This window comes from Pristiophorus japonicus, chromosome 6 (assembly GCF_044704955.1).
Source record: "Pristiophorus japonicus isolate sPriJap1 chromosome 6, sPriJap1.hap1, whole genome shotgun sequence".
Taxonomy (NCBI): Eukaryota; Metazoa; Chordata; class Chondrichthyes; family Pristiophoridae; genus Pristiophorus; species Pristiophorus japonicus.
In genome coordinates, this window is record NC_091982.1 from 253,943,554 (window position 1) to 253,970,321 (window position 26,768).

Here is a 26,768-nt window from a genome sequence, read left to right on the forward strand (position 1 = left end):
CCCTTTGATGGGCCATTAGGTAGATGATGGTCCACATTCATTAGGGGTGAGTCATATTTTCAAACTGGGCCGGGTAGTCCCCATTGGTTGAGGATTTCCCCGCTTCAGGCGCGACTCGACCCCTGATTGGCCTGCCAGAATGCACTTTTCCCCCATTGGCCATTGCCTCTGTCTCGCTTGTGAGCCAGACTCCACAATGTCTGTATCCGCCCACACATTTCCCTGGTCTGAGGATTTTACTTGGCCAAAAATGTTATTTAAAACGTATAGGACAATCCCATGGTAGTTTTCTTGTCCTTAGGGTGTTCCAATAAAATGCGGCCGTGGATTTTCGAACCTTACAATGGCCTCTCCCGTGTGAACTCACTGGTGTGTCCGCAGGTTGCATGAAACAGTGAACCCCTTCCCACACACGGAGCAGGTGTATGGCTTCTCCCCAATATGAACTCACCGGTGTCTCAGCAGGTTGCATGATGCAGCAAATCACTTCTGACACACGGAGCAGGAGAACGGTTTCTCCCCAATGTGAGCGCATTGGTGTCAGCAGGTCATTATTTCTTTTAAAGGCCTTCTCACAATCAGAACAATTAAAAGGCCTCTTATCAGAGGTGAACTTGCTGGTGTCTCAGCAGGGTTGATGACTGAGCGAATCTCTTCCCATACATGGAGCAGGTGAACGGCCTCTCTGTGTGAGTGAGTTGGTGTCTCAGTAGCTGGGATGAATCAATGCATCCCTTCCCACACTCAGAGCAGGTGAACAGCCTCTCCCCGATGTGAACAGGCCACTGTCTCAAAAGGTGGGCCAAACAAGTGAATCCCTTCCCACACATCAGTGAACGGCCTCTCATCAGTGTGAACTCGCTGGTGCAATAAAAGGTGATATGACTGAGTGTATCCCTTCCCACACACGGAGCAGCTGAACGGCCTCTCCCCAATATCAACTCGCTGGTGCTTAGTGTGGCTGGATGAACAAATGAATCTCTTCCCACAGACGGAGCAGATTAACGGCCTCTCTCCAGTGTGAACTCGCTTGTGTGTCAAAAGGTCACTTGGACGACGGAATCGCTTCCCACACACGGAACATAGGTACAGCCTTTCCCCTGTGTAAATTCGCATGTGTGTCAAAAGATGAACTGAACGAGTGAATCCCCTCCCACACACGGAGCAGTTGAATGGTCTTTCCTTGGTGTGAACTCATAGTGCTCGGCGAGTTGTAATGACTGGGTGAACTTCTCCCCACAGTGAGAGCAACTGAACGGTCTCTCATCAGTGTGAACTCGCTGGTGTGATATCAGTTCCTCAGAGGTTGTAAAGCTGTTCCCATAGTCAGAGCATTTAAATGGTCTCTCATCAGCGTGATCTAATCGGTGTGCAGTGAGTTGGGATGAACAGGTGAATCCATTTCCACACACGGAGCAGGTGAATGGGCTCTGCCTATTGCGAGCTCGCTGGTGTGTCAGCATGCTGGACAATTGAGTGAAACTCTTTTTGAGTTTATCTGTAAAACAAAAAACATTAAACCGTGCCACCCGCCCTGGATGACACAGCAGACATTTACAAGGCCCTTTTTTTTTTCCTTTTTTGTGGTTTTTTTTTGTGTTTTTCTTTTTTTTTGGGCGCTAAAATCACATTTTTCCAAGTGCCCCCTATAAAAGGGGAGGGGGACACTAAAAGCACCGGCAATTAAAACAAATTAAACTTTAAAACGTAAAATCAAATTAAAATTTGGTTGCCGGGCGTGATGATGCACTCCAGTCCCTCCGGTGCCCACCTCTCGCGGAAGGCCAATCCCTTCCAATAGAAGGAGCAGGTGAAGAGCCTCTCCCCAGTTTCCAGTCGGGATGGTTAATTGAATCCCTTCCCACAGTCCTCACATTTCTCCATGGTGTGGGTGTCCTTGTCTCTCTCCAGGCTGAACAATCAGTCAAAGCCTGAACACTTGTACGGTTTCTCCCCGCTGTGAATGGTGCAATGTTTTTTCAGGCTGTGTAACTGGTTAAAGCTCTTTCCACAGTCAGTGCACTGGAACACTCTCACTCGGGTGTGTGTGTGTCTCGCTGTTTTTCCAGTCACATTGATGTTTGAAATCTTTTCCCACAGACAGAAAAGGAAATATTTTTCCTTCCATAGTCAAAGGGTGATGATATTCAGGTCCTGATGAATCGAGTGACTGTCAGATCTTGATGTGATGTTTGGTTTGAGTATTCAATTTACATATTTTCCCCTTCTTATACCCTGTAAAAATAATTTACAAATGTCATCTCTAATTCAGAACATACAATTCTAGTTTAGAAACATAGAAACATAGAAATTTACAGCGCAGAAGGAGGCCATTTTGGCCCATCATATCTGCGCTGGCCGACAAAGAGCCGCACGGCCCTCGGTCAGCAGCCCTGAAGGTTACATATAAACCTGTGAACAATGAACAATGGCGGAAAGGTAAAGAGCACCCAGCCCAACCAGTCCGCCTCACACAACTGCGACACCCCTTACAATGAAACATTCTGCACTCCATCCCAACCGGAGCCATGTGATCTCCTGGGAGAGGCAAAACCAGATAAAAACGCAGGCCAATTTAGGGAAAAAAAATTTGGGAAAATTCTTCTCCATCCCATCCAGGTGATCAAAACTAATCCAGGAGATCACCCTGGCCATATTTGATTCCCTGCAGTACTTACCATTATACCCGCGCTGGCCAACAAGACGTTATCCAGTCTAATCCCGATTACCAGCTCTAGGTCCGTAACCCTGCAGGTTATGGCACCTTAAGTGTTCATCCAACCATCTCTTAAAACTGATGAGGGTTATTGCATCCACCACTCTTCCAGGCAGTGAGTTCCAGATCTCCACAACCCTCTGCATAAAGAAGCCTCCACCCCCAAATCCCCTCTAAACCTTTCACCAACCACCTTAAAACTATACCCTTTCGTAACAGACCCCTCCACTAATGGAAATAGGCCCTTACTATCCACTATGTCCAGGCCCCTCAATATTTTGTACACTTCAATGAGGTCTCCTCGCAACCTCCTCTGTTTCAATGAGAACAAACCCAGCCTATCCAATCTGTCCTCATAACTAAGATTCTCCATTCCAGGTTGCATCCTAGTAAATCTCCTCTGCACCCTCTCTCATACAATCATGTCCTTCCTATAATACAGCGACCAGAACTGCATGCGGTACTCCAGCTGTGGCCTAACCAAAGTATTATACAATTTAAGCATAACCTCTCTGCTCTTATATTCTATGCCTCGGCCAATAAAGGCAAACATTCCGTATGCCTTCTGAACCACCTTATCCACCTGGCCTGCTACTTTCAGGCATCTGTGGACAAGCACTCCAAGGTCCCTTTGTTCATCTACAAGTGTATACTCTTTCCTTATTAGCCCTCCCAAAGTGCATTACCTCACAATTAAATTCCATTTGCCACTGCTCTGCCCACCTGACCAGTAGATTGATATCCTCCTGCAGCCCATGACTTTCAACCACACAGCCACTTTTAGTGTCGTCTGCAAACTTCTATAAGAACATAAGAATTAGGAGCAGGAGTAGGCCATTTGGCCCCTTGAGCCTGTTCCACCATTCTATAAGATCGTGGCTGATCTTCGACCTCTACTCCACTTTCGATGGAACATTCTTTCCTCTCTTGTCCCCCAAAGCTGTAAATCCCCATCCCACACATTCTCCCTCCTCTCTGTGTTGAAATCCAAACTCATCGCACCATCTCCATCATTTCATCATCCACTCCGTCTTCTCCCTCTCTTGACTCTGGTTGGGTTCAGTTCTGTACCCACTGTGCACAGTAAGAATAAAATCAATGAGCTGATGATTTTCCCTCCTGGTCACTGGGCTTTTTTTGATGGACCAATAGGGTCACCAGACAAGAATCAGCACAGCAAGGCTCCCTTTCAGGGGCCACTAATATGGGGAGAAGCAAACTGACAGAGACCCTGAGGCCCCGCCCACTCTTTGTTCCTGCCCCAAGTACTGCGCATGCACTGTGATCCCCGCCCTGCCCGGCCCCATAACGTGGGGGCAGGTATTTATAAAGCTTATTTGGGACCTTAGACCTACATCAGGTGTTTATAAAGCTCTTAAACCCATCCACGGGTACAACCATCCCCCTGTGCCCACATTTTCCTCCCGTCTCCTGACCCGCCTGTTCCGCCTCGCGTTGAACTGACTGGCCTGTAGTTGCCCAGTTTATCCGTATCCGTTTTTTTTTTAAACAGGGGTATAATACTTGCAATCCTCCAGTCCTCTGGCACCACACCCATATCTAAGGAGGATTGGATGATTGTGGCCAGAGTCTCCGCTATTTCAACCCTTAATTCCCTCAGTGACCGAGGGTGCGTCCCCTCCATCTGGCTGTCTCTTCTACTTTGAGACCTGCGAACCTTTTAAGTGCCTCTTCTTTATCTATTTTTATTCTAGACTATCTCCTCCTTTACTGCTACATTGACAGCATCTTCTTCTCGTGAAGACAGAGGCAATGTACTCATTTAGAACCTCAATCATGCCCTCTGCCTCCACAAGAATATCTCCCTCTTGGTCCCTAACCGTCCCCACCCGTCCTTTGACAACCTTTAATTAAGAGGGAAGATCAGACAGCAGTTCTTAAACAAACACTGCAGCCCGATAAATCGATCAGCGATATATGCAGAGTGTTAAACTCCAGCCCAGCTGCAGGGGTTATTACCAGCAACAGAAACAAACCCCCAACTGTCAGAATGAACATGGTTCAGACCTGGATCTGATTAACAGCAGCAAAAACAGCTCACTCCAACCCCTGCAGTCACTTGTGAATTTGCTGTGTTTGGTGAGAGTTTGCGGTCTGTAAATGCTGCCCCCTTTCTCTCTCAGCCTCTAACAGGAGTTGACAAAGCCATTACTGAGAGTCCAGGATAGAAATTCACAACATTCTCTGCTCCTGGCATCTGCCCAGGGGGGCCGCGCATACGCTCTGCTGCCCCCCGAGCCGACCAAGCTGGCGGCCATTAACCCGCGAGTGTCTGTAAATGAAGGAGAAATGTTGATGAGCAGGGAGTGTCTGTAAAGAATCCTAGAATATTACAGCAAATAGGAGGCCATTCGGCCCATTGAGTCTGCGCCAGCTCTTTCGGAGAGCAATCTAGTTAGTCCCACACACAGAGTGGGGTCTGTAAATCTCACCCAATCCAGAATGATCAATTGTTGTTTTGCTCAGATTCTACCTGTGCTGGTGAATGCTCAGTAATTCCAGTTCTCGCGGGGCGGGAGGGTTTGCTAGTGCTGTTGGGGAGAGTTTAAACTAGCTTAGCAGGGGCATAGGAACCTGAGAATAGATTCAGTAGGGAGGGGAATAAAGCTGGAATTAGAAAGCAAAAATGAAGAAAGTGAATTTGAAGGACAGAGGAAACAAGCAGGAAAAAAGGGTAAAAAAAACAAATTAAAAAGCTCTTTCTCTAAATGTACGTAGCATTCGTAACAAAACAGATGAGTTGACGGCACAAATAGATACAAATGGGTATGATCTGATAGCCATTACAGAGACATGGTGACTTTTCAGAATGGCAGGCAGTGACTAGTGGAGTGCCGCAAGGTTCTGTGCTGGGGCCCCAGCTGTTTACATTGTACATTAATGATTTAGACGAGGGGATTAAATGCAGTATCTCCAAATTTGCGGATGATACTAAGTTGGGTGGCAGTGTGAGCTGCGAGGAGGATGCTATTAGGCTGCAGAGTGACTTGGATAGGTTAGGTGAGTGGGCAAATGCATGGCAGATGAAGTATAATGTGGATAAATGTGAGGTTATCCACTTTGGTGGTAAAAACAGAGAGACAGACTATTATCTGAATGGTGACAGATTAGGAAAAGGGAAGGTGCAACGAGACCTGGGTGTCATGGTACATCAGTCATTGAAGGTTGGCATGCAGGTACAGCAGGCGGTTAAGAAAGCAAATGGCATGTTGGCCTTCATAGCGAGGGGATTTGAATACAGGGGCAGGGAGGTGTTGCTACAGTTGTACAGGGCCTTGGTGAGGCCACACCTGGAGTATTGTGTACAGTTTTGGTCTCCTAACTTGAGGAAGGACATTCTTGCTATTGAGGGAGTGCAGCGAAGGTTCACCAGACTGATTCCCGGGATGGCGGGACTGACCTATCAAGAAAGATTGGATCAATTGGGCTTGTATTCACTGGAGTTCAGAAGAATGAGAGGGGACCTCATAGAAACGTTTAAAATTCTGACGGGTTTAGACAGGTTAGATGCAGAAAGAATGTTCCCAATGTTGGGGAGGTCCAGAACCAGGGGTCACAGTCTGAGGATAAGGGGTAAGCCATTTAGGACCGAGATGAGGAGAAACTTCTTCACCCAGAGAGTGGTGAACCTGTGGAATTCTCTACCACAGAAAGTAGTTGAGGCCAATTCACTAAATATATTCAAAAGGGAGTTAGATGAAGTCCTTACTACTCGGGGGATCAAGGGTTATGGCGAGAAAGCAGGAAGGGGGTACTGAAGTTTCATGTTCAGCCATGAACTCATTGAATGGCGGTGCAGGCTAGAAGGGCTGAATGGCCTGCTCCTGCACCTATTTTCTATGTTTCTATGTCTAAGGTGACCAGGACTGGGAACTAAATATTCAGGGGTATTTGACAATTCGGAAGGACTGACAGAAAGGAAAAGGAGGTGGAGTAGCACTGTTACTAAACGATGGGATCAGTGCGTTAGTGAGAAACGATATTGGCTCAGAAGATCAAGATGTTGAATCAGTTTGGGTGGAGATAAGGAATAATAAGAGGAAAACATCGCTGCTGGGCTTAGTCTATAGGGCCCCTAACAGTAGCTACACTGTTGGACAGAGTATAAATCAAGAAATAATGGAAGCTTGTAATAAAGGAACGGCAATAATCATGGGTGATTTTAATCTTCATATTGGTGGACAAAGCAAATTGGCCAGGGTAGCTTTGAGGAGGAGTTGATAGAGTGTATCCGGGATAGTTTCCTTGAACAGTACTTTGCGGAACCAACCAGGGAGCAGGCTATCTTAGATCTGGTACTGTGTAATAAGCCAAGATTAATAAATTACATCGTAGTAAAAGATCCTCTCGGAATGAGTGACCATTACATGGTTGAATTTCAAATTTAGTTGGAGGGTGAGAAAGTTGGTTCTCAAACCAGGGTTCTAAGCTTAAATAAAGGAGACTATAAAGGTATGAGGGCAGAATTCGCTAAAGTGGACTGGGAAAATAGACTAAAGTATGGGATGGTTGATGTGCAGTGGCAGACATTTAAGGAGATATTTCATAACTTGCAACAAAAATATATCCCAATGAGAAGGAAAGACTGTAAGAGAAGGAATAACCATCCGTGGCTAACTAAGGAAATAAGGGATAGTATCAAACTGAAAACAAAAGTATAAAATGTGGCCGTGACTAGTGGGAGGCCAAAGGATTGGGACATTTTTAAAAGCCAGCAGGGAACGATTAAAAAAAATAGAGAGAGGGAAGATAGATTATGAAAGTAAACGAGCACAAAATATAAAAACAGATAGTAAGAGTTTCTACAGTCACATAAAAAGGAGTGCAGCAGCAAAGAGTGGCATTCATGAGTTTGGTAAGTGGGTGAGTTCGGGCAAGTGGGGGTGGCAGGTGCTGTTTTGTATTGTTTTTCCTACCAGTGCTGACAACTAGAGTAGCTGATAAGGAGTGCGAGAGTAGGAGACGAAGGCCCAGGGACCAGCCCAACCAGCTGCAGACAAAGATAGAGGGGTGCGAAATCGAGAGGTGACGTCACAGCCAAGCTGGTAAGTGGTTGGCTGTTCGACTGGTAAGTATAATTCTCTTTTAGACTGACTTTTAGATTGGTTTAATTGGCAGCGAACTACTAGGTAGCTGTTTGGTGTTTAAGTAAATTTTAGTAAGTAAATTAATTTAAGGGTTAAGTCATGGCAGGAGAGCTCGGACCCGTGTCATGCTCCTCCTGTGCTATGTGGGAAGTGTCCCTGACTACTATGTGTGTGGGAAGTGTGTCCAGCTGCAGCTCCTGACAGACCGCATGACAGCACTGGAGCTGCGGATGGACTCACTCTGGAGCATGCGCGATGCTGAGAATGTTGTGGATAGCACATTTAGTGAGTTGGTCACACCGCAGGTAAGGGTTAGGACAGATAGTGAATGGATGACCAAGAGACATGGCAAGAGCAGGAAGGTAGTGCAGGAGTCCCCTGCGGTCATCTCCCTCCAAAACAGATATACCGTTTTGGATACTGTTGGGGGAGATGACTTAACAGGGTAAGGCACCAGCAGCCAGGTTCATGGCACCATGGGTGGCTCTGCTGCACAGAAGGGCGGGAAAAAGAGTGGGAGAGCTATAGTGATAGGAGACTCTATTGTAAGGGGAATAGATAGGAGTTTCTGCGGCCGCAACCGAGACTCCAGGATGGTTTGCTGCCTCCCTTGTGCAAGGGTCAAAGATGTCTCGGAGCGGCTGCAGAGCATTCTGGAGAGGGAGGGTGAACAGCCAGTTGTCGTGGTACATGTAGGTACCAACGACATAGGTAAGAAGCGGGAAGAGGTCCGACAAGCTGAATTTAGGGAGCTAGGAGTTAAATTAAAAAGTGGATTGCTACCAGTGCCACGTGCTAATCAGAGCAGAGGGAGCAGGATAGTTAGAATAAATACGTGGCTGCAAGAGGGAGGGATTCACATTCCTGGGACATTGGAACCAGTTCTGGGTGAAGTGGGACCTGTACAAAAGGAACGGTCTGCACTTGGGCAGGACTGGAACTGATGTCCTAGGGGTAACATTTCCTAATGCAGTTCGGGAGTGTTTAAACTAATATGGCAGGGGGATGGGAACCTATGCAGCGAGACAGGGCGAAGTAATATGGAGTCAGAAACAGATGGTAGAAAGGTAAAAAGCAATAGTGGAAGGCCGAGTAAACAAAGGCAAGAAACAAAAAGGGCCACACTACATCATAATTCTAAAAGGACAAAGGGTGTTAAAAAAACAAGCCTGAAGGCTTTGTATCTTAATGCAAGGAGTATCCGTAATAAGGTGGATGAATTAATTGTGCAAATAGATGTTAACAGATATGATGTGATTGGGATTCAGAGACGTGGTTCCTGAATGATTAGGGTTGGGAACTCAACATTCAAGGGTATTCAACATTCAGGAAGGATAGAATAAAAGGAAAAGGAGGTGGGATTGCATTGCTGGTTAAAAAGGAGATTAATGCAATAGTTAGGAAGGACATTAGCTTGGATGATGTGGAATCGATATGGGTAGAGCTGCAGAACACCAAAGGGCAAAAAACGTTAGTGGGAGTTGTGTACAGACCTCCAAACAGTAGTAATGATGTTGGGGAGGGCATCAAACAGGAAATTAGGGGTGCATGCAATAAAGGTGCAGCAGTTATCATGGGTGACTTTAATATGCATATAGATTGGGCTAACCAAACTGGAAGCAATACGGTGGAGGAGGATTTCTTGGAGTGCATAAGGGATGGTTTTCAAGACCAATATGTCGAGGAACCAACTAGGGGGGAGGCCATCTTAGACTGGGTGTTGTGTAATGAGAGAGGATTAATTAGCAATCTCGCTGTGCGAGGCCCCTTGGGGAAGAGTGACCATAATATGGTGGAATTCTACATTAGGATGGAGAATGAATCAGTTAATTCCGAGACCATGGTCCAGAACTTAAAGAAGGGTAACTTTGAAGGCATGAGGTGTGAATTGGCTAGAATAGATTGGCGAATGATACTTAAGGGGTTGACAGTGAATGGGCAATGGCAGACATTTAGAGACCACATGGATGAACTATAACAATTGTACATTCCTGTCTGGCGTAAAAATAAAAAAGGGAAGGTGGCTCAACCGTGGCTATCAAGGGAAATCAGGGATAGTATTAAAGCCAAGGAAGTGGCATACAAATTGGCCAGAAATAGCAACGAACCCAGAGACTGGGAGAAATTTAGAACTCAGCAGAGGAGGATAAAGGGTTTGATTAGGGCAGGGAAAAATAGAGTACGAGAGGATGCTTGCAGGGAACATTAAAACGCTCTGCAAAAGCTTCTATAGATATGTAAAGAGAAAAAAGTTAGTAAAGACAAACGTAGGTCCCCTGCAATCAGAATCAGGGGAAGTCATAGCGGGGAACAAAGAAATGGCAGACCAATTGAACAAGTACTTTGGTTCGGTATTCACTAAGGAGGACACAAACAACCTTCCGGATATAAAAGGGGTCAGAGGAACTGAGGGAAATCCTTATTAGTCAGGAAATTGTGTTGGGGAAATTGATGGGTTTGAAAGCCGATAAATCCTCAAGGCCTGATGGTCTGCATCCCAGAGTACTTAAGGAAGTGGCCTTGGAAATAGTGGATGCATTGACAGTCATTTTCCAGCATTCCATCGACTCTGAATCAGTTCCTGTGGAGTGGAGGGTAGCCAATGTAACCCCACTTTTTAAAAGAGAGAGAAAACAGGGAACTATCGACCGGTCAGCCTGACATTGGTAGTGGGTAAAATGATGGAATCAATTATTAAGGATGCCATAGCAGCGTATTTGGAAAAGGTGACATGACAGGTCCAAGTCAGCATGGATTTGTGAAAGGGAAATCATGCTTGACAAATCTTCTGGAATTTTTTGAGGATGTTTCCAGTAGAGTGGACAAGGGAGAACCAGTTGATGTGGTATATTTGGACTTTCAGAAGGCTTTCGACAAGGTTCCACACAAGAGATTAATGTGCAAAGTTAAAGCACATGGGATTGGGGGTAGTGTGCTGACGTGGATTGAGAACTGGTTGGCAGACAGGAAGCAAAGAGTAGGAGTAAATGGGTACTTTTCAGAATGGCAGGCAGTGACTAGTGGGGTACGGCAAGGTTCTGTGCTGGGGCCCCAGCTGTTTACATTGTACATTAATGATTTAGACGAGGGGATTAAATGTATTATCTCCAAATTTGCGGATGACACTAAGTTGGGTGGCAGTGTGAGCTGCGAGGAGGATGCTATGAGCTGCAGAGTGACTTGGATAGGTTAGGTGAGTGGGCAAATGCATGGCAGAGGAAGTATAATGTGGTTAAATGTGAGGTTATCCACTTTGGTGGTAAAAACAAAGAGACAGACTATTATCTGAATGGTGACAGATTAGGAAAAGGGGAGGTGCAACGAGACCTGGGTGTCATGGTACATCAGTCATTGAAGGTTGGCATGCAGGTACAGCAGGAGGTTAAGAAAGCAAATGGCATGTTGGCCTTCATAGCGAGGTGATTTGAGTACAGGGGCAGGGAGGTGTTACTACAGTTGTACAGGGCCTTGGTGAGGCCACACCTGGAATATTGTGTACAGTTTTGGTCTCCTAACTTGAGGAAGGATATTCTTGCTATTGAGGGAGTGCAGCGAAGGTTCACCAGACTGATTCCCGGGATGGCGGAACTGACATATCAAGAAAGACTGGATCAACTGGGTTTGTATTCACTGGAGCTCAGAAGAATGAGAGGGGATCTCATAGAAACGTTTAAAATTCTGACGGGTTTAGACAGGTTAGATACAGGAAGAATGTTCCTAATGTTGGGGAAGTCCAGAACCAGGGGTCACAGTCTCAGGATAAGGGGTAAGCCATTTAGGACCGAGATGAGAAGAAACCTCTTCACCCAGAGAGTGGTGAACCTGTGGAATTCTCTACCACAGAAAGTTGTTGAGGCCATTTCACTAAATAATATTACAAAAAGGAGTTAGTTATAGTCCTTACTACTAGGGGGATCAAGGGGTATGGCAAGAAAGCAGGAATTGGGTACTGAAGTTGCATGTTCACTCATGAACTCATTGAATGGTGGTGCAGGCTCGAAGGGCCGAATGGCCTACTCCTGCACCTATTTTCTATATTTCTACGTTTCTAAAAGAGTGGCTAAAGTAAATGTTGGTCCCCTGGAGGGTGAGATTGGGGAATTAATAATGAAGAACAAGGAAATGGCATAGAAGCAGCATAAAGGCAGAGAAGTACTGCTACAACTGTACAGAGTATTGGTGAGGCCACACCTGAAGCACTGCGTGCAGTTTTGGTCTCCGTATTTAAGGAGGGATATACTTGCATTGGAAGCTGTTCAGAGAAGGTTCACAAGGTTAATTCTGGAGATGAGGGGTTGACTTATGAAGATAGGTTGAGTAGATTGGGACTATACTCATTGGAGTTCAGAAGAATGAGAGGTGACCTTATCGAAACATATAAGATAATGAGCGGGCTCGACAAAGTGGATGCAGAGAGGATATTTCCACTCATAGGGGAAACAAACTATGGGACATAGTCTCAGAATAAGGGGCCACCCATTTAAAACTGAGATGAGGAGGAATTTCTTCTCTCAGGTGGTTGTAAATCTATGGAATTCTCTGCCCCAGAGAGCTGTGGAGGCTGGGTCATTGAATATATTTAAGGTAGAGATAGACAGATATTTGAACGATAAGGGAGTGAAGGGTTATGGGGAGCGGGCAGGGAAGTGGAGCTGAGTCCATGATCAGATCAGCCATGATGTTATTGAATAGTGGAGCAGGCTCGAGGGGCCAAATGGCCTACTCCTATTTCTTATGTTCTTATCACTGTTTGGCACTAGTTGGATTATCAGATTATCTGAAACTTTCTATTGACTTATTAAAATCTTTCAAAATATTTGTCATTCTGTTTATTAGAAGCACCAACAGTGGACCCTCAGCTAATTAGTGAACCCAAGCTGTGCAGACAGCATGTATCGACCCTCCCTTGGCCCAAGGTATGCAGACACTGTGTACCGACGCTCCCTTGGCCCAAGGTATGCAGACACTGTGTACCGACCCTCCCTCGACCCAAGGTGTGTAGACACTGTGTACCGACGCTCCCTTGGCCCAAGGTATGCAGACACTGTGTACCGACCCTCCCTCAGCCCAAGGTGTGTAGACCCTCCTTTGGCCCAAGGTGCTGGTTGGCACTCAGTGCATTTGCTGTGGTTCCGGCTCCGGGTGCCGCTGTCGGGGGAGGCGCAAATGCCGCCGTTTGAATCGTCCCCCCATCCCGGATGCAGCGCGGAATTGTTTCCGGCGAGACGGTGGAAAAGAAGCGGGAAAGCTGGGGGCGGGACCGGGGTCTGGGGGCGGGCCCCGAGGTCTGGGGGTGAAGCTCGGGGCCTGCACTCACTCACTGCCCTCGCCCGCGCTCTCTCTCTCCCCGCCACCCAGCCATCATCATCATCATATCATCCATGAGGGTCCCGATATTGCAGGTCCCAAACTTCATATTGACGGCAGCGAAGAGTGACGTCATCAAGGTCCGGGTCGGTGATTGGGGGCGTGGGCAGATACAGCAGGAGCGGCGAGATCGGGGCGAAGGAGCGGCGAGAGATTGTGCGGTGGAGGGATGTGATCGGGATCCAGGAGAGGCGCAAGTTCGGGGCCCAGGGGCAGCATGGTCCGGACCACACTGCGCTATGTGCGCGCACTCGGTCCGTGGTGCAGAGCAGGTCTCCAGTTGTCTTGGATAACCCTTGCCACTGGACCAAGACCTAGCTCTGTCAAGCCCGTGTGGTGGCTGGTGCGTTGAAAATAGCCACGCGCAGGCATCTTCCACCCCTTCAATATGCAGTTCAGGACCTGGAATATTAGGTCCTTCATTGAAACACCTGTGAACCTTTTTTGGCGTGGAAGCAAGTCGCCCTCATTTCGAGGGACTGAAGATGACGATGATGATGATTGAAGGGTGGAAGATGCCTGTGTGTGAGTTCTTTTAACGTGAGGTGGCTGTTGCACGGCGGCTACCACACGGCCTTCGCTGAGCAAGGTCTTGGTTTGGGGGCAAGAGGGTCCAAGATGACTGGAGACCAGGCACTGCTGTATGGGGCCTAGGGGCCTACGGCGAGATGTGGGCCTTAAGCTCGGCACTGAGCACCGCCCTTCGGTGAGATGGCGGGAGATCCGAGGCCTGGGCTGGGGGCAGGCATGGGGAAGGAAGCGAGGTGAGAGAGGCCACGGTCATTGTGCTCCCAGCGCCGCCCAAATGATGATCCGCCAGCGGGCCTCCCGGAGTGCCACTCACCGTGACTGCCGCCGCTGCCGCGCATGCCCAGCTCACACTGCCCGGGTGATTGGCGGCAGCTGCCGTCCAATAGGAAGGGCGGGACGGGAGGATAGAGCGGGCACCTGGTCCTCCAGCCAATCGGAGTTGTGCGAGGGGCGGGCTGAGCCCGGCTGCTCCCTCACTGAGCATGCGCGGGCGGGTCGGTGCAGGCCGCGGGTGAGCTGGGCAGAGGGAGCGGGTTAATGTACCCGGGGGGAGGCGTGGGCTTCACACCCTCTGTGGGCCCGGGCCCGAGACCGAGAGACAACAGTCCGCCGGGCCCGAATCAACACACTCGACACCCGGGGTGGGTCCCGGGCCCTGAACAACCTGCGGCTTCGGCGTTGCCCCGAACGAGGATAGGCCGCGCTATCCCGGGGTGTGGGCTGAGGGGCTCTCTGTGTCCCGGGGTATGGGGGGCTCTCTGTGTCCCGGGGTGTGGGGGAGCTCTCTGTGTCCCGGGGTGTGGGGGAGCTCTCTGTGTCCCGGGGTGTGGGGGAGCTCTCTGTGTCCCGGGGTGTGGGGGAGCTCTCTGTGTCCCGGGGTGTGGGGGAGCTCTCTGTGTCCCGGGGTGTGGGGGGCTCTCTGTCCCGGGGTGTGGGGGGAGCTCTCTGTGTCCCGGGGTGTGGGGGGAGCTCTCTGTCCCGGGGTGTGGGGGGAGCTCTCTGTGTCCCGGGGTGTGGGGGGCTCTCTGTCCCAGGGTGTGGGGGGAGCTCTCTGTCCCGGGGTGTGAGGGGCTCTCTGTGTCCCGGGGTATGGGGGGCTCTCTGTGTCCCGGGGTGTGGGGGGCTCTCTTGTGTCCCGGGGTGTGGGGGAGCTCTCTGTGTCCCGGGGTGTGGGGGGCTCTCTGTCCCGGGGTGTGGGGGGCTCTCTGTGTCCCGGGGTGTGGGGGAGCTCTCTGTGTCCCGGGGTGTGGGGGGAGCTCTCTGTCCCGGGGTGTGGGGGGAGCTCTCTGTGTCCCGGGGTGTGGGGGGAGCTCTCTGTCCCGGGGTGTGGGGGGAGCTCTCTGTGTCCCGGGGTGTGGGGGGCTCTCTGTCCCAGGGTGTGGGGGGAGCTCTCTGTCCCGGGGTGTGGGGGGCTCTCTTGTGTCCCGGGGTGTGGGGGGCTCTCTTGTGTCCCGGGGTGTGGGGGGCTCTCTTGTGTCCTGGGGTGTGGGGGGCTCTCTGTCCCGGGGTGTGGGGGAGCTCTTTGTGTCCCGGGGTGTGGGGGAGCTCTCTGTGTCCCGGGGTGTGGGGGGCTCTCTGTCCCGGGGTGTGGGGGGCTCTCTGTCCCGGGGTGTGGGGGGAGCTCTCTGTGTCCCGGGGTGTGGGGGGAGCTCTCTGTCCCGGGGTGTGGGGGGAGCTCTCTGTGTCCCGGGGTGTGGGGGGCTCTCTGTCCCGGGGTGTGGGGGGCTCTCTGTCCCGGGGTGTGGGGAGCTCCCTGTGTCCCGGGTGGTGGGGAGCACTCTGTGTCCCGGGATGTGGGAATGCTCTCTGTGTCCCGGGGTGTGGGGGATGCTCTCTGTGTCCCGGGGTGTGGGGATGCTCTTTGTGTCCCGGTGTGTGGGGAGCTCTCTGTGTCCAGGGGTGTGGGAATGCTCTCTGTGTCCCGGTGTGTGGGGATGCTCCCTGTGTCCCAGGGTGTGGGGAGCTCCCTGTGTTCTGGGGTGTGGGGAGCTCCCTGTGTCCCGGGATGTGGGGAGCTCTGTGTCCCGGGGTGTGGGGGGAGCACTCTGTGTCCCGGGGTGTGGGGAGCACTCTGTGTCCCGGGGTGTGGGGATGCACTCTGTGTCCCGGGGTGTGGGGGGAGCACTCTGTGTCCCGGGGTGTGAGGAGCACTCTATGTCCAGGGGTGAGTGCTCCCCTGCCTCCTATGTGGGTGTTGCTGCAGTGGGGAAGGGGGAGAAGCTGCTGGATGTCACCCCCAGAACTTCTGGGCCCAGTGGGGCCAATAATTGCCCATGTGGGGCTGTCGCGGAGTTGGTTCTGGGGAGATTAGATTGTTAAATACACCCTGTCCACACAATGTACAATAGAATTGTTTTAGCAACAAGCATTTCTGTAGTGGCTTTTAATCCATTTTACACACACTGATTGTTTTAATTCTTTGTTTGGATGTGAGCACTGCTGGCAAGGCCAGCATTTATTGCCCATCCCCAGTATCCCACTGAGAAGATGGTGCTGAGCTGCCTTGAACCGCTGCAGTCCGTGTGGTGAAGGTGCTCCCACAGTGCTGTTAGGGAGGGAGTTCCAGCAGTTTCAGCTATGATGTTGAAATAGCTATATATGTCCAAATCAGTCTGGTGTGTGACTTTGAGGGGAACATGGAGGCGACAGTGTTCTCATGCACCTGTTGCCCTTGTCATTCTCTGCAGGAGAGGTCATGGGTTTGGAGGTTCTGTCAAAGTTATGATTTAGTTACAAATATATAAAGTTCCTCTCCTTTGTGCCCTTCCACCTCTCCTACCATAGAGGCCAGAGTCTGGTGTAGGCCCAGACCGGGTAGCATGTTCCCTTCGCTGAAGTACATTAGTGAACCAGTTGGGTTTTTACGGCAATCCAGCCGCTTTCATGGTCGCTTTGTTCAAGTGCCGGCCCCACAAATTAGCAAATTCATTAGGTTCACTTTCCTAATCTGCCTCTTTTTGTGGGTTCTCTCACTTTTTTTTTCCTGTTTTAAATTAATTTTATAGGCTATTAGAAGTGGAGGATTTGCAGACGGGAAACTCAAATCGAACACTGCATCAAGATCTGACAGTCACTCGATTCGTCGGGACCTCTATATCATCGACCTTTCAATATAAGAACATAAGAAATATGGAAGCAAAAAGCATCATTCTCAGTGGGGAGAAAGTGTACACTTGTTCTGTGTGTGGACGAGGCTTCAGCCGATCATCTGGCCTATCGAGACACAATCGCACTCACACCGGGGAGAGGCCATTCACCTGCTCTGAGTGTGGGAAGGGTTTCACTACTTCATCCCACCTACTGAGACACCAGTATGCTCACACCGGGGAGAGATTGTTCACCTGCTCCAAGTGTGGGAAGGGATTCACTCTGTCATCCACCCTGCTGAATCATCAGCGAGTTCACACTGATGAAAGACCTTTTAAATGCCCGGACTGTGGGAAGTGCTATAAAAGCTCTGGGGAACTGACATGCCATCAACGTGTTCATAGTGGAGAGAGACCATTCAGGTGCTCCCACTGCGGGATCGGGTTCACGCGATCATCTGAGCTCACTGTGCACCAGCGCATTCACACCGGCGAGAGGCCGTTCATTTGCTCTGTGTGTGGGAAGGGATTCACTCAGTCATCCACCCTGCTAAAACATCAGCGGGTTCACACTATGGAGAGGCCGTTCACTTGCTCCGTGTGTGGGAATGGATTCACTCAGTCATCCGACCTTCTAACACACCAGCGAGTTCACACTGGGGAGAGGCCGTTCACCTGCTCTGAGTGTGGGATGGGATTCTCTCGTTCATCCCACGTACTGGCACACCAGCATGTTCACACTGATAAGAGACCGTTTAAATGTTCTGACTGTGAGAAGCGATTTAAAAGCACAACGCATCTACTGAGACACCAGCGAGTTCACACTGGGGAGAGGCCATTCACCTGCTCAATGTGTGGGAAGGGATTCACTCAGTCATCCACATTGCTGAACCACCAGCGAGTTCACACTGACGAGAGACCTTTTAAATGCCCAGACTGTGGGAAGAGCTATAAAAGTTCCGGGGAACTGATGTGCCATCAACGTGTTCACACTGATGAGAGACCGTTCAGGTGCTCTCACTGCGGGACTGGGTTCAGGCGATCATCTGACCTCACCGTACACCAGCGCACTCACACTGGGGAGAAGCCGTTCACCTGCTCCGTGTGTGAGAAGGGCTTCACTCAGTCATCCGACCTTCTGATCCACCAGCGAGTTCACACTGGGGAGAGGCCGTTCACTTGCTCCGAGTGTGGGAAGGGATTCACTCAGTCATCCGACCTTCTGATCCACCATCGAGTTCACACTGGGGAGAGGCCGTTCACCTGCTCCGTGTGTGGGAAGGGTTTCACTCGTTCATCCCACCTGCTGACACACCAGCGAGTTCACACGTGACTGTACCTGGCTGGAGCTCGGAGGGGACAATCTGGGGGAGGATCGTACGGCGGGAACAGAGCTTCAGCCTGGATACAGTCCTTCAGGGCCACACTGAGGGGGACAAACGGCACTTGGTCTTTCTCGTCTCTCTTCACTGACAGCAAAGTCGCCATGCGTGTTAATCTTGAGGTGTGTAAAAACATTTTTAAGCGCCTTCCAGACTCCAAGGCCAGGAGTGATTTTTGCAGCCCAGAGGAGTCCATGGGCCATGTGGGTATTCAGTGTGAGAGGTTGCAGCCCCTGTATAATTAGCCGAAGGGGATGCTCCTTAACCTTTGGTTACTCTTTAGCCCCACGCTCCTAATTGTTGGTCACTCGGTGTAGAGTCTTCTCCTGGACCTGTGCTTGGGCCTGGCTAAAACAGCAATTTGTGGGTCAAGGATGAGCAGGGTCCAAGGGGGTTTGGGGCGGTGGGTGGGGGGCTTTGTTTCTGGTTACCTGCCTCTCTGCCACAGTGTTGTCCGTGCCCGGGTGGCCTTGGTGAGGGAGCAGGCGGTGTCCACCGGAACGCTTGATACCTTCCGTGACTGGTGGGCACCTGAGGTTAAAGGGGTGATAATCGATCCTCACATTCACATTATGATTTAATTATTATTTGTGTGTGTCACTGTATCGTACATAGTTATTATTCATAGAATTGATGTGTAGAAACTTACAACACAGAAGGAGCCATTGGGCCCTGTGGGGCCTTTGCTGGCTCTGTGAAAGAGCTGTGGTGCTTAGACCCACATCCCCGCTGTTTGTCCGTAACCCTGTAAGTGGCTCAAAGACCTGTCCAACTCTGCTTTAAAATTACTGACGGAATCAGCTTCCACCACCTTATCAGGTCGAGCGTTCCAGAGCCCGACAACTCTCCGAGTGAAAACATTTGTCCTCATCTCCCCTCTCGATCTTTTCCCAATATTTTTGAATTTATGGCCTCTAGTTATTGACCTACTCGCCAGAGGGAATGTTTTTCCCTATTTACTCGATCGAGACCTCTCCTCATCTTCAAAACCTCTATTGCGTCACCTCTTAACCTTCTCTGTTTCAAGGAGAACAGTCCTAACTTTTCCTGTCTCTCCTCATAACTGAAGTCCCTCATCCCAGGTAACATCCTGGTAAACCTCCACTGTACCCTTTCTAAGGCCTTTACATCTTTCTTGAACTATGGTGCCCAGAATTGTCTGCAATACCCCAGCTGAGGCCAAACATAGAAACATAGAAAGTAGGTGCAGGAGTAGGCCATTCTGCCCTTCGAGCCTACACCACCATTCAATATAATCATGGCTGATCATGCAAATTCAGTACCCCATTCCTGCTTTCTCTCCATACCCCTTGATCCCTTTAGCTGTAAGGGCCATATCTAACTCCCTTTTGAATATATCTAACGAACTGGCCTCAACAACTTTCTGTGGTAGAGAATCCCACAGGCTCACAGTTCTGAGTGAGGAAGTTTCTCCTCATCTCGGTCCTAAATGGCTTATCCCTCATCCTTAGATTGTGTCCCCTGGTTCTGGACTTCCCCAACATCAGGAACATTCTTCTTGCATCTAACCTGTCCAATCCCGTCAGAATTTTATAACCAGTGAGTTATAAAGTTCTAGCATATCTTTGCTTTTATATTCTATTCCTCTATTTATAAACAATTAACCCATTGTTTGTTTTATATTTTTGGTGCTCTAGGGCACTTGCCCCCACTGGCATCACTGGGGCAACTTAGTACCACCCTCACAGGTAGTGAAAAAAGGCCCAATCTCAATTGGATGACCAAGAAATGAATTTTGTCCTCACCAATTCGTGGTTTCAATGCTGAGATATTTACCCCAAATTCCCTGTGGGGCGGAATGTGCCCTGTCACTGACTGCAGGAACCCAGTGTGCTGGCGTGGGACTGCATTGTATATTGCGTGTGAGTGGTGGAGGAGATTGTGGTCGGCGGGAAGGAATTGGACCCGTGAGTGGGCTGGGAAGCTTTATAACCACCTGGTGTAAGCCTCAGGCCCTGTGTTTGCAGCGCAGTGCCAGGCCCGGTTGCCTGGGGGGGGGGGTCACTGGCTACCATCTTGGGACAGGACACGTGTGGCCATCTTGGGACAGGAACAAAGAGTGGGTGGGGCTTCAGGGTTCCAGTAATCAGGAGAGAAAATCAATGACTCATTGACCAGAGTAGAGGGAGGGAGAAAACAGAGTGGAGGAAGAAAATTTTGGAGATGGTGCGATGGGTTTGGATTTCAGCGGAGGGAGAAGGGAGAGTGTGAGATGGGGATTTGCAGCTTTGGGGAACAAGAGAGGAAAGAATGTTCCATAGAAACTAGAATTGTCTGTTCTGAATTTCCATCCTGTACTTACAGTGATGACATTTTGTAAACTCCTTTTACAGGGTATTAGAAGGGGAGGATTTGCAGACAGGAAACTCAAACCAAACACCATGTCAAGATCTGACAGAGTCACTCGATTCATCAGGAATATCATCGGCCTTTGAATGTGGAAGGAGAAATGTTTGCCTGTTCTGTCTGTGGGAAAAGATTTCAAACATCAGTGTGACTGGAAAAACCCCGAGACACACACACCCGAGTGAGAGTGTCCCAGTGCACGGCTTGTGGAAAGAGCTTTAACCAGTTACACAGCCTGAAAAACATTGCACCATTCACAATGGGGAGAAACCGTACACGTGGGCTGTGTGTGGACGAGACTTCAACTGATACCTGGAGAGACACAAGGACACCCGCACCACAGAGAAACCGTGGGAATGTGGGGACTGTGGGAAGGGATTCAGTTCCTGTTTTGGCTAGAAACTCATTGACGCAGTCACACTGGGGAGAGGCCGTTCACCTGCTCTGTGTGTGGGAAGGGAATAACTCAGAGATCCAACCTGCCGACACAGCATCAAGTTCACACCGGTAAGAGACCGTTTAAATGCTGTGACTACGAGAAGAGCTTTAAAAGCACAAGGTATCTGCAGACACGCCAAGGCACTCACTGGGGAGAGACCATTCACCTGCTCTGAGTGTACAAATCTGTATCCATCACCCTATCAGACAGCGCATTCCAAATCCGAACCACTCCTTGCATAAAATAGTTTTCCTCATGTCCCCTCTGGTTCTTTTGTCAATCACCTTAAATCTGTGCCCTCTGGTTATCGACCCTTCGGCCATGGGAAACAATTTCTCTTTATTTACTCTATCTCAATCCTTCATGATTTTAAACACCTCTATCAAATCTCTTCTTGCCCTTCTCTGCTCCAAGGAGAACAGCCCCAGCTTCTCCAGTTGGTACCATCCTAGTAAATCTCTTCTAGGAACTCTTCTGCACCCTTTCCAAAGCCTTCACATCCTTACTAAAGTATGGGACCCAGATTTGGACACACTTTTCCAGCTGGGGCCGAACTAGTGTATTATAGAGCTTTAGCATAACTTCCTGGCTTTTGTACTCTATGCCTCTATAAAGCCCAGGATCCCATATGCTTTGTTTACCTGTCCTGCCACCTTGAAAGATTTGTGCTCAAGCACCCCCAGGTCCCTCTCTTGCACCCCTTTTAAAATTGTACCATTTAGTGCGCACGGTCGTTCCTCATTCTTCCTACCAAAATGTATCACCTCTCACTTCCCTGCATGCATTTCATCTGCTACGTGTCCACCCATTCCACCAGCCTATGTTTGTCTTCTTGAAGTCTATTACTATCTTCCTCAGTTTACTACACTTCTAAATTTTATGTCATCTGCAAATTTTGAAATTGTGCTTTGTAGCCACAAATCCAAGTCATAGTGGTCCTAGTACTAACCTTGGGGAACAGCACTGATACCTCCCTCCAGTCTGATAAACAGCCGTTCACCACAACCCTCTGTTTTCTGTACCTTAGCCAATGATGTATCCACGCTGCTACTGCCCCTTTTATTCCATGAGCTTCAACTTTGCTAACAAGCCTAATATGTGTTACTTTATCAAACGCCTTTTGAAAGTCCGTGCACACAACTGCACTGCCCTCATCCAACCTCTGTTACCTCAGCAAAAAACTCAATCCAGTCAGTCAAACACGATTTGCCCTTAACAAATCCATGCTGGCTCTCCTTTATTAGTCCACGCTTGTCCAAGTGGCTGTTAATTTTCTCCCGGATTATTGTTTCTAAAAGCTTCCCCAGCACCAACGTTAAACTGACTGACCTGTAATTGCCGGGTTTATCCTTCTCCCTTTTTTTGAATAAGGGTTTAACATTTGCAATCCTCTTGTCCTTTGGCACCACCCCTGTATCTAAGGAGGATTGGAAAATTATAGCCAGTACCTCCACAATTTCCACCCTTCTCTCAATAACCTAGGATGCATCCCATCCGAACTGGGTGAATTATCCACTTTAATTGCCGCTAGCCTTTCCAGTACCACCTCTATATCTGTTTTATCTCATCCAGTCGGAGCTAGGATAGAGATTAAAAAGGAGAACCTGAGAAGGTGGTAATGTAGATTACTCCTGGTGCCACAAATTAGTGAGTACAGAAATAGGAGGATAGAGGAAATGAATACGTGGCTGGAGAGGTGGTGCAGGAGGGAGGGCTTTAGACTCCTGGGGCATTGGGACCGGTTCTGGGGGAGGTGGGACCTGTACAGGCCGGACGGGTTGCACCTCAACAGAGCCGGGACCATTGTCCTCGCGGGGGTGGGGGGTTTGCTAGTGCTGTTGGGGAGGGTTTAAACTGATTTGACAGGGCAGTGGCACCAGGATGTAGCATTAGAAAGGAGAAACAAAGTGCACAAAGGATGGGGAGAGATGGCTAGCACTAAAGCAAGAAACAGGTACTAGGTGGGGTCAGACTAAAAGAGAACACAGGATGGTCTAAGATAGGTTTACAGTGCATGTGTGTAAATGCACAAAGCATGGTAAATAAAGCTGGCGAGCTGCAGGTGGATATAAGGTGTTCAGGATAGAAAGGAGGTGGGTGGCTGTATTGGTTAAGGACAATATTACATTGCTGGAGAGAGAGGATGTTCTGAAGGGATCAAGGACAGAATCTATTTGGTTAGAGTTAAGAAATAATAGATGTGCCGTTACACCACTAGATGCATTCTATAGGCCACCACAGGATATAGGCACAGAAATGGGCCATTCAGCCCAACCAGTCCATGCCGGCATTTATGCTCCACTCGAGCCTCCTCCTTTCTTTCCTCATCTAAATCTATCAGCATAACCCTCTAGTCCCTTCTCCCTCATTTGTTTGTCTAGCCTCCCCTTAAATACATCGATACTGTTTGCTTCAACCACTCCCTCTGGTAACGAGTTCCACATTCTCACCACTCTTTGGGGAAAGAATTTTCTTCTAAATTTCCTATTGGATTTCTTGGTGACTATCTTATATTGATGGCCTCTAGTTATGTTTTTCCCTACAAGTGGAAACATTCTCTCTCTATCCACTCGTATTAAAACCTTTTAGAATTTTAAAGATCTCTATTAGGTCACCCCTCAGCCACATTTTTTCAAGAGAAAAGAGACCCAGCCTGTTCATCCTTTCCTGATATGTATACTGTTGCATTTCATAGAAATTTACAGCATGGAAAGAGGCCATTCGGCCCATCGTGTCCGTACCGGCCAACAAAGAGCTATACGGCCTAATCCCACTTTCCAACTCTTGGTCCAAAGCCCTGTAGGTTATGGCATTTCAAGTGCACATCCAAGTACTTTTTAAATGTGGTGAGGGTTTCTGCCTCTACCACCCTTTCAGGCAGTGAGTTCCAGACCCCCACCACCCCCTGGGTGAAGAAATTTCCCCTCATCTCCCCTCTAAACCTCCCCCCAATTACTTTAAATCTATGCCCCCTGGTTATTGACCCCTCTGCTAAGGGAAACAGGTCCTTCCTATCCACTCTATCCAGATCCCTCATAATTTTATACACCTCAATCAGGTCTCCCCTCAGCCTCCTCTGTTCCAAAGAAAACAGACCCAGCATCTCCAATCTTTCCTCATAGCTAAAATTCTCCAGTCCTGGCAACATCCTCGTAAATCTTCTCTGCACCCTTTCTGATATCATTCTTGTAAATCTCTGCACCCTCTCTAGTGCTGCTATATCTTTTTTATAATATGGCGACCAGAACTGTACGCAGTACTCCAAGTGTGGGTCTAACCTAGGTGCCGTACAGGTTTAGCATAACTTCCCTACTTTTCAATTCTATACCTCTAGAAATAAACCCTAGTGCTTGGTTTGCTTTTTTTTTTATGGCCTTGCTAACCAGTGTCGCAACTTTGTGATTTGCAGGGAAATTACAGAGAGGTGCAAGAACTATAGAGTAGTGATAATGGGGGACTTCAACTATCCTAATATAGACCGTGATGGTAATAGTGTAAAGGGCAGGGAAAGGGAAGAATTTCTGAAGTGTGTTCAGGAGAACGTTCTTGATCAGTATGTTTCTGGCCCGATGAGGGAGGAGGCATTGCTGGATCTGGTTCTGGGGAATGAGATTGGTCAAATGGAGCAAGTGTCAGTAGGGGAACATTTAGGGAACACTGATCACAATATGATAAGGTTTAGATTAGCTATGGAAAAGGACAGAGAGCACTCTAGATTAAAAATACATAATTGGAGGAAGGCAAATTTCAGTGGGATGAGAACGAACCTGGCCCGGGTAAACTGGAATCAAAGATTGGCAGGCAAAACTGTCGTGGAACAATGGGCTGCCTTTAAAGAGGAGTACAGCCGAGGTAAATTCCCACTGGGGGGAGAAAGGTAGGACAACTAATGTCAGAGCTCCCTGGATGACGCAAGAGATAGAGGGTAAGGTGAAGCAGAAAAAGATGTATGACAGATGTCAGGTCGAGAATACATAGGAGAATCAGGCTAAATATAGAAAGTTTAAAGGAAAAAGAAAATAAGAGGGGCAAAGAGAGTATGAAAATAGATTGGCAGCTAACATAAAAGGGAATTCAAAAGTCTATAAGTAATAAACGCGTAGTATGAGGAGGGGTGGGGCCAATTAGGGACCAAAATGGAGGCAGAGGGTATGGCTGAGGCACTAAATGAGTACTTTGCATCTGTCTTCAAGGAAGAGGATGCTGCCAAAGTCATAGTTAAAGAGGAGGTAGAGGAGATGCTGGATGGGCTAAAAATTGATAAAGAGGAGGGACTAGAAGGGCTGACTGTACTTAAAGTAGATAAGTCACCAGGACCGGATGGGATGCATCCTAGGATGCTGAGGGAATTGAGGGCGGAAATCACAGAGGTACTGGCCATAATCTTCCAATCCTCCTTGGATACAGGGTGGTGCCAGAGGACTGGTGAATTGCAAATGTTTACACCCTTGTTCAAAAAAGGGTTTAAGGATAAACCCAGCAACTACAGGCCAGTCAGTTTAACCTCGGTAGTGGGGCAGCTTTTAGAAACAATAATCCGGGTCAAACTTCAATCACTTGGACAAGTGTGGATTAATTAAGGAAAGCCAGCATGGATTTGTTAAAGGCAAATCATGTTTAACCAACTTGATTGAGGTTTTTTGATGAGATAACAGAGGGTTGATGAGGGGCAATGCAGTTGACGTGGTGCACATGGATTTCCAAAAGGTGTTTGATAAAGTGCCACATAGCAGGCTTGCAGCAAAGGGACAGTGGCAGCATGGATACAAAATTGGCTAAGTAACAGGAAACAGAGAGTAGTAGTGAACAGTTGTTTTTCAGACTGGATGAAGGTATACAGTGATGTTCTCCAGGGGTCGGTACTAGGACCACTGCTTTTCTTGATATATATTCAGCCAGTGGCTCAGTTGATAGCACCCTTGCCTCCTGAGTCATAGGGCTGTGCGTTCAAGTCCCTCTCCAAAGACTTGAGCACAAAACTCGAGGCTGACACTCCAGTGCAGTGCTGAGGGAGTGCTGCACTGTCGGAGGTGCCGTCTTTCGGATGAGTCGTTAAAACGAGGCCCTGTCTACTCTCAGGTGGACGCAAAAGATCCCATGGCACGATTGCGAAGAAGAGCAGGGGAGTTATCCCCGGTGTCCTGGCCAATATTTACCCTCAATCAACATCACTGAAACAAATTATCTGGTCATTATCACATTGCTGTTTGTGGGAACATGCTGTGAGCAAATTGGCGAGGAGATTTGGTAGAGGTGTTCAAAATCATGAGGGGTCTGGACAGAGTAGTTAAAGAGAAACTGTTCCCGTTGGCGGAAGGCCGAGAACCAGAGGACACATTTTTAAGGTGATTGTCAGAAGAACCAAAGGTAACATGAGGAAAAACGTTTTTACGCAGCGAGTGGTTTGGATCTGGAATGCACTGCCTGAGAGGGTGGTGGAGGCAGATTCAATCGTGGCTTTCAAAAGGGAATTGGATAAGTATCTGTAGGAAAAAAGTTTTTAGGTCTACAGAGAAAGAGCGGGGGTGTGGGACTAGCTAAAATGCTCTTGCAGAGAGCCGGCACGGGCTCGACTATCCAAATGGCTTCCTTCTGTGCTGTAACCATCCTATGATTCTATGATTCAGTCCCCCAGCAACCTCCTCGTTTACTGTAGCTTTGGCAATGTCCTGTTACTAAACACCGATGTAAAATACTCATTTAGTACCTCAGGCATGCCTTCTGCCCCCATCAATAGATCTCCATTTTGATCCCTAATCGGCCTCTCCGCTC

At 48.7% G+C, this 26,768-nt stretch overlaps 2 protein-coding genes across 4 annotated transcripts in view; one reads left to right on the forward strand and one right to left on the reverse strand.

The window, feature by feature from the left end:
* Positions 1–1,121: 1,121 nt before the first annotated feature.
* Positions 1,122–14,060, reverse strand: LOC139266301 (gastrula zinc finger protein XlCGF49.1-like). Its single transcript, XM_070884124.1, has 2 exons — positions 14,036–14,060; positions 1,122–1,498 (listed from the first exon to the last, which is right to left on the reverse strand). Exons 1-2 carry the CDS (start codon positions 14,058–14,060, stop codon positions 1,122–1,124), a joined length of 402 nt encoding a protein of 133 aa, XP_070740225.1.
* Positions 14,061–14,221: 161 nt separating this feature from the next.
* The window catches only part of LOC139266042 (zinc finger protein 271-like), a 33,630-nt gene continuing 21,083 nt past the window's right edge, over positions 14,222–26,768 (forward strand). For 2 of the 3 annotated variants that reach the window (XM_070883843.1, XM_070883842.1), the window contains exons 1-2: positions 16,780–18,312; positions 20,545–21,064. In XM_070883843.1, the coding sequence (XP_070739944.1) occupies positions 16,852–18,141 (1,290 nt within the window). In that variant the 5' untranslated portion in view covers positions 16,780–16,851 and the 3' untranslated portion in view covers positions 18,142–18,312; positions 20,545–21,064. Of the gene's footprint in view, positions 14,234–16,727; positions 18,313–20,544; positions 21,065–26,768 lie in introns of those variants that run through there. The other variant, XM_070883844.1, reaches the window with a different exon arrangement.

Bases quoted from the DNA above. Each gene is read 5' to 3' on its own strand.
- LOC139266301 (XM_070884124.1), bottom strand. From the start codon at position 14,060: ATGCGCGGCAGCGGCGGCAGTCACG. The intron at 1,499-14,035 runs GTGAGTGGCACT...TTTGTTTTACAG, and splicing joins CGGCAGCGGCGGCAGTCACG to ATAAACTCAAAAAGAGTTTC.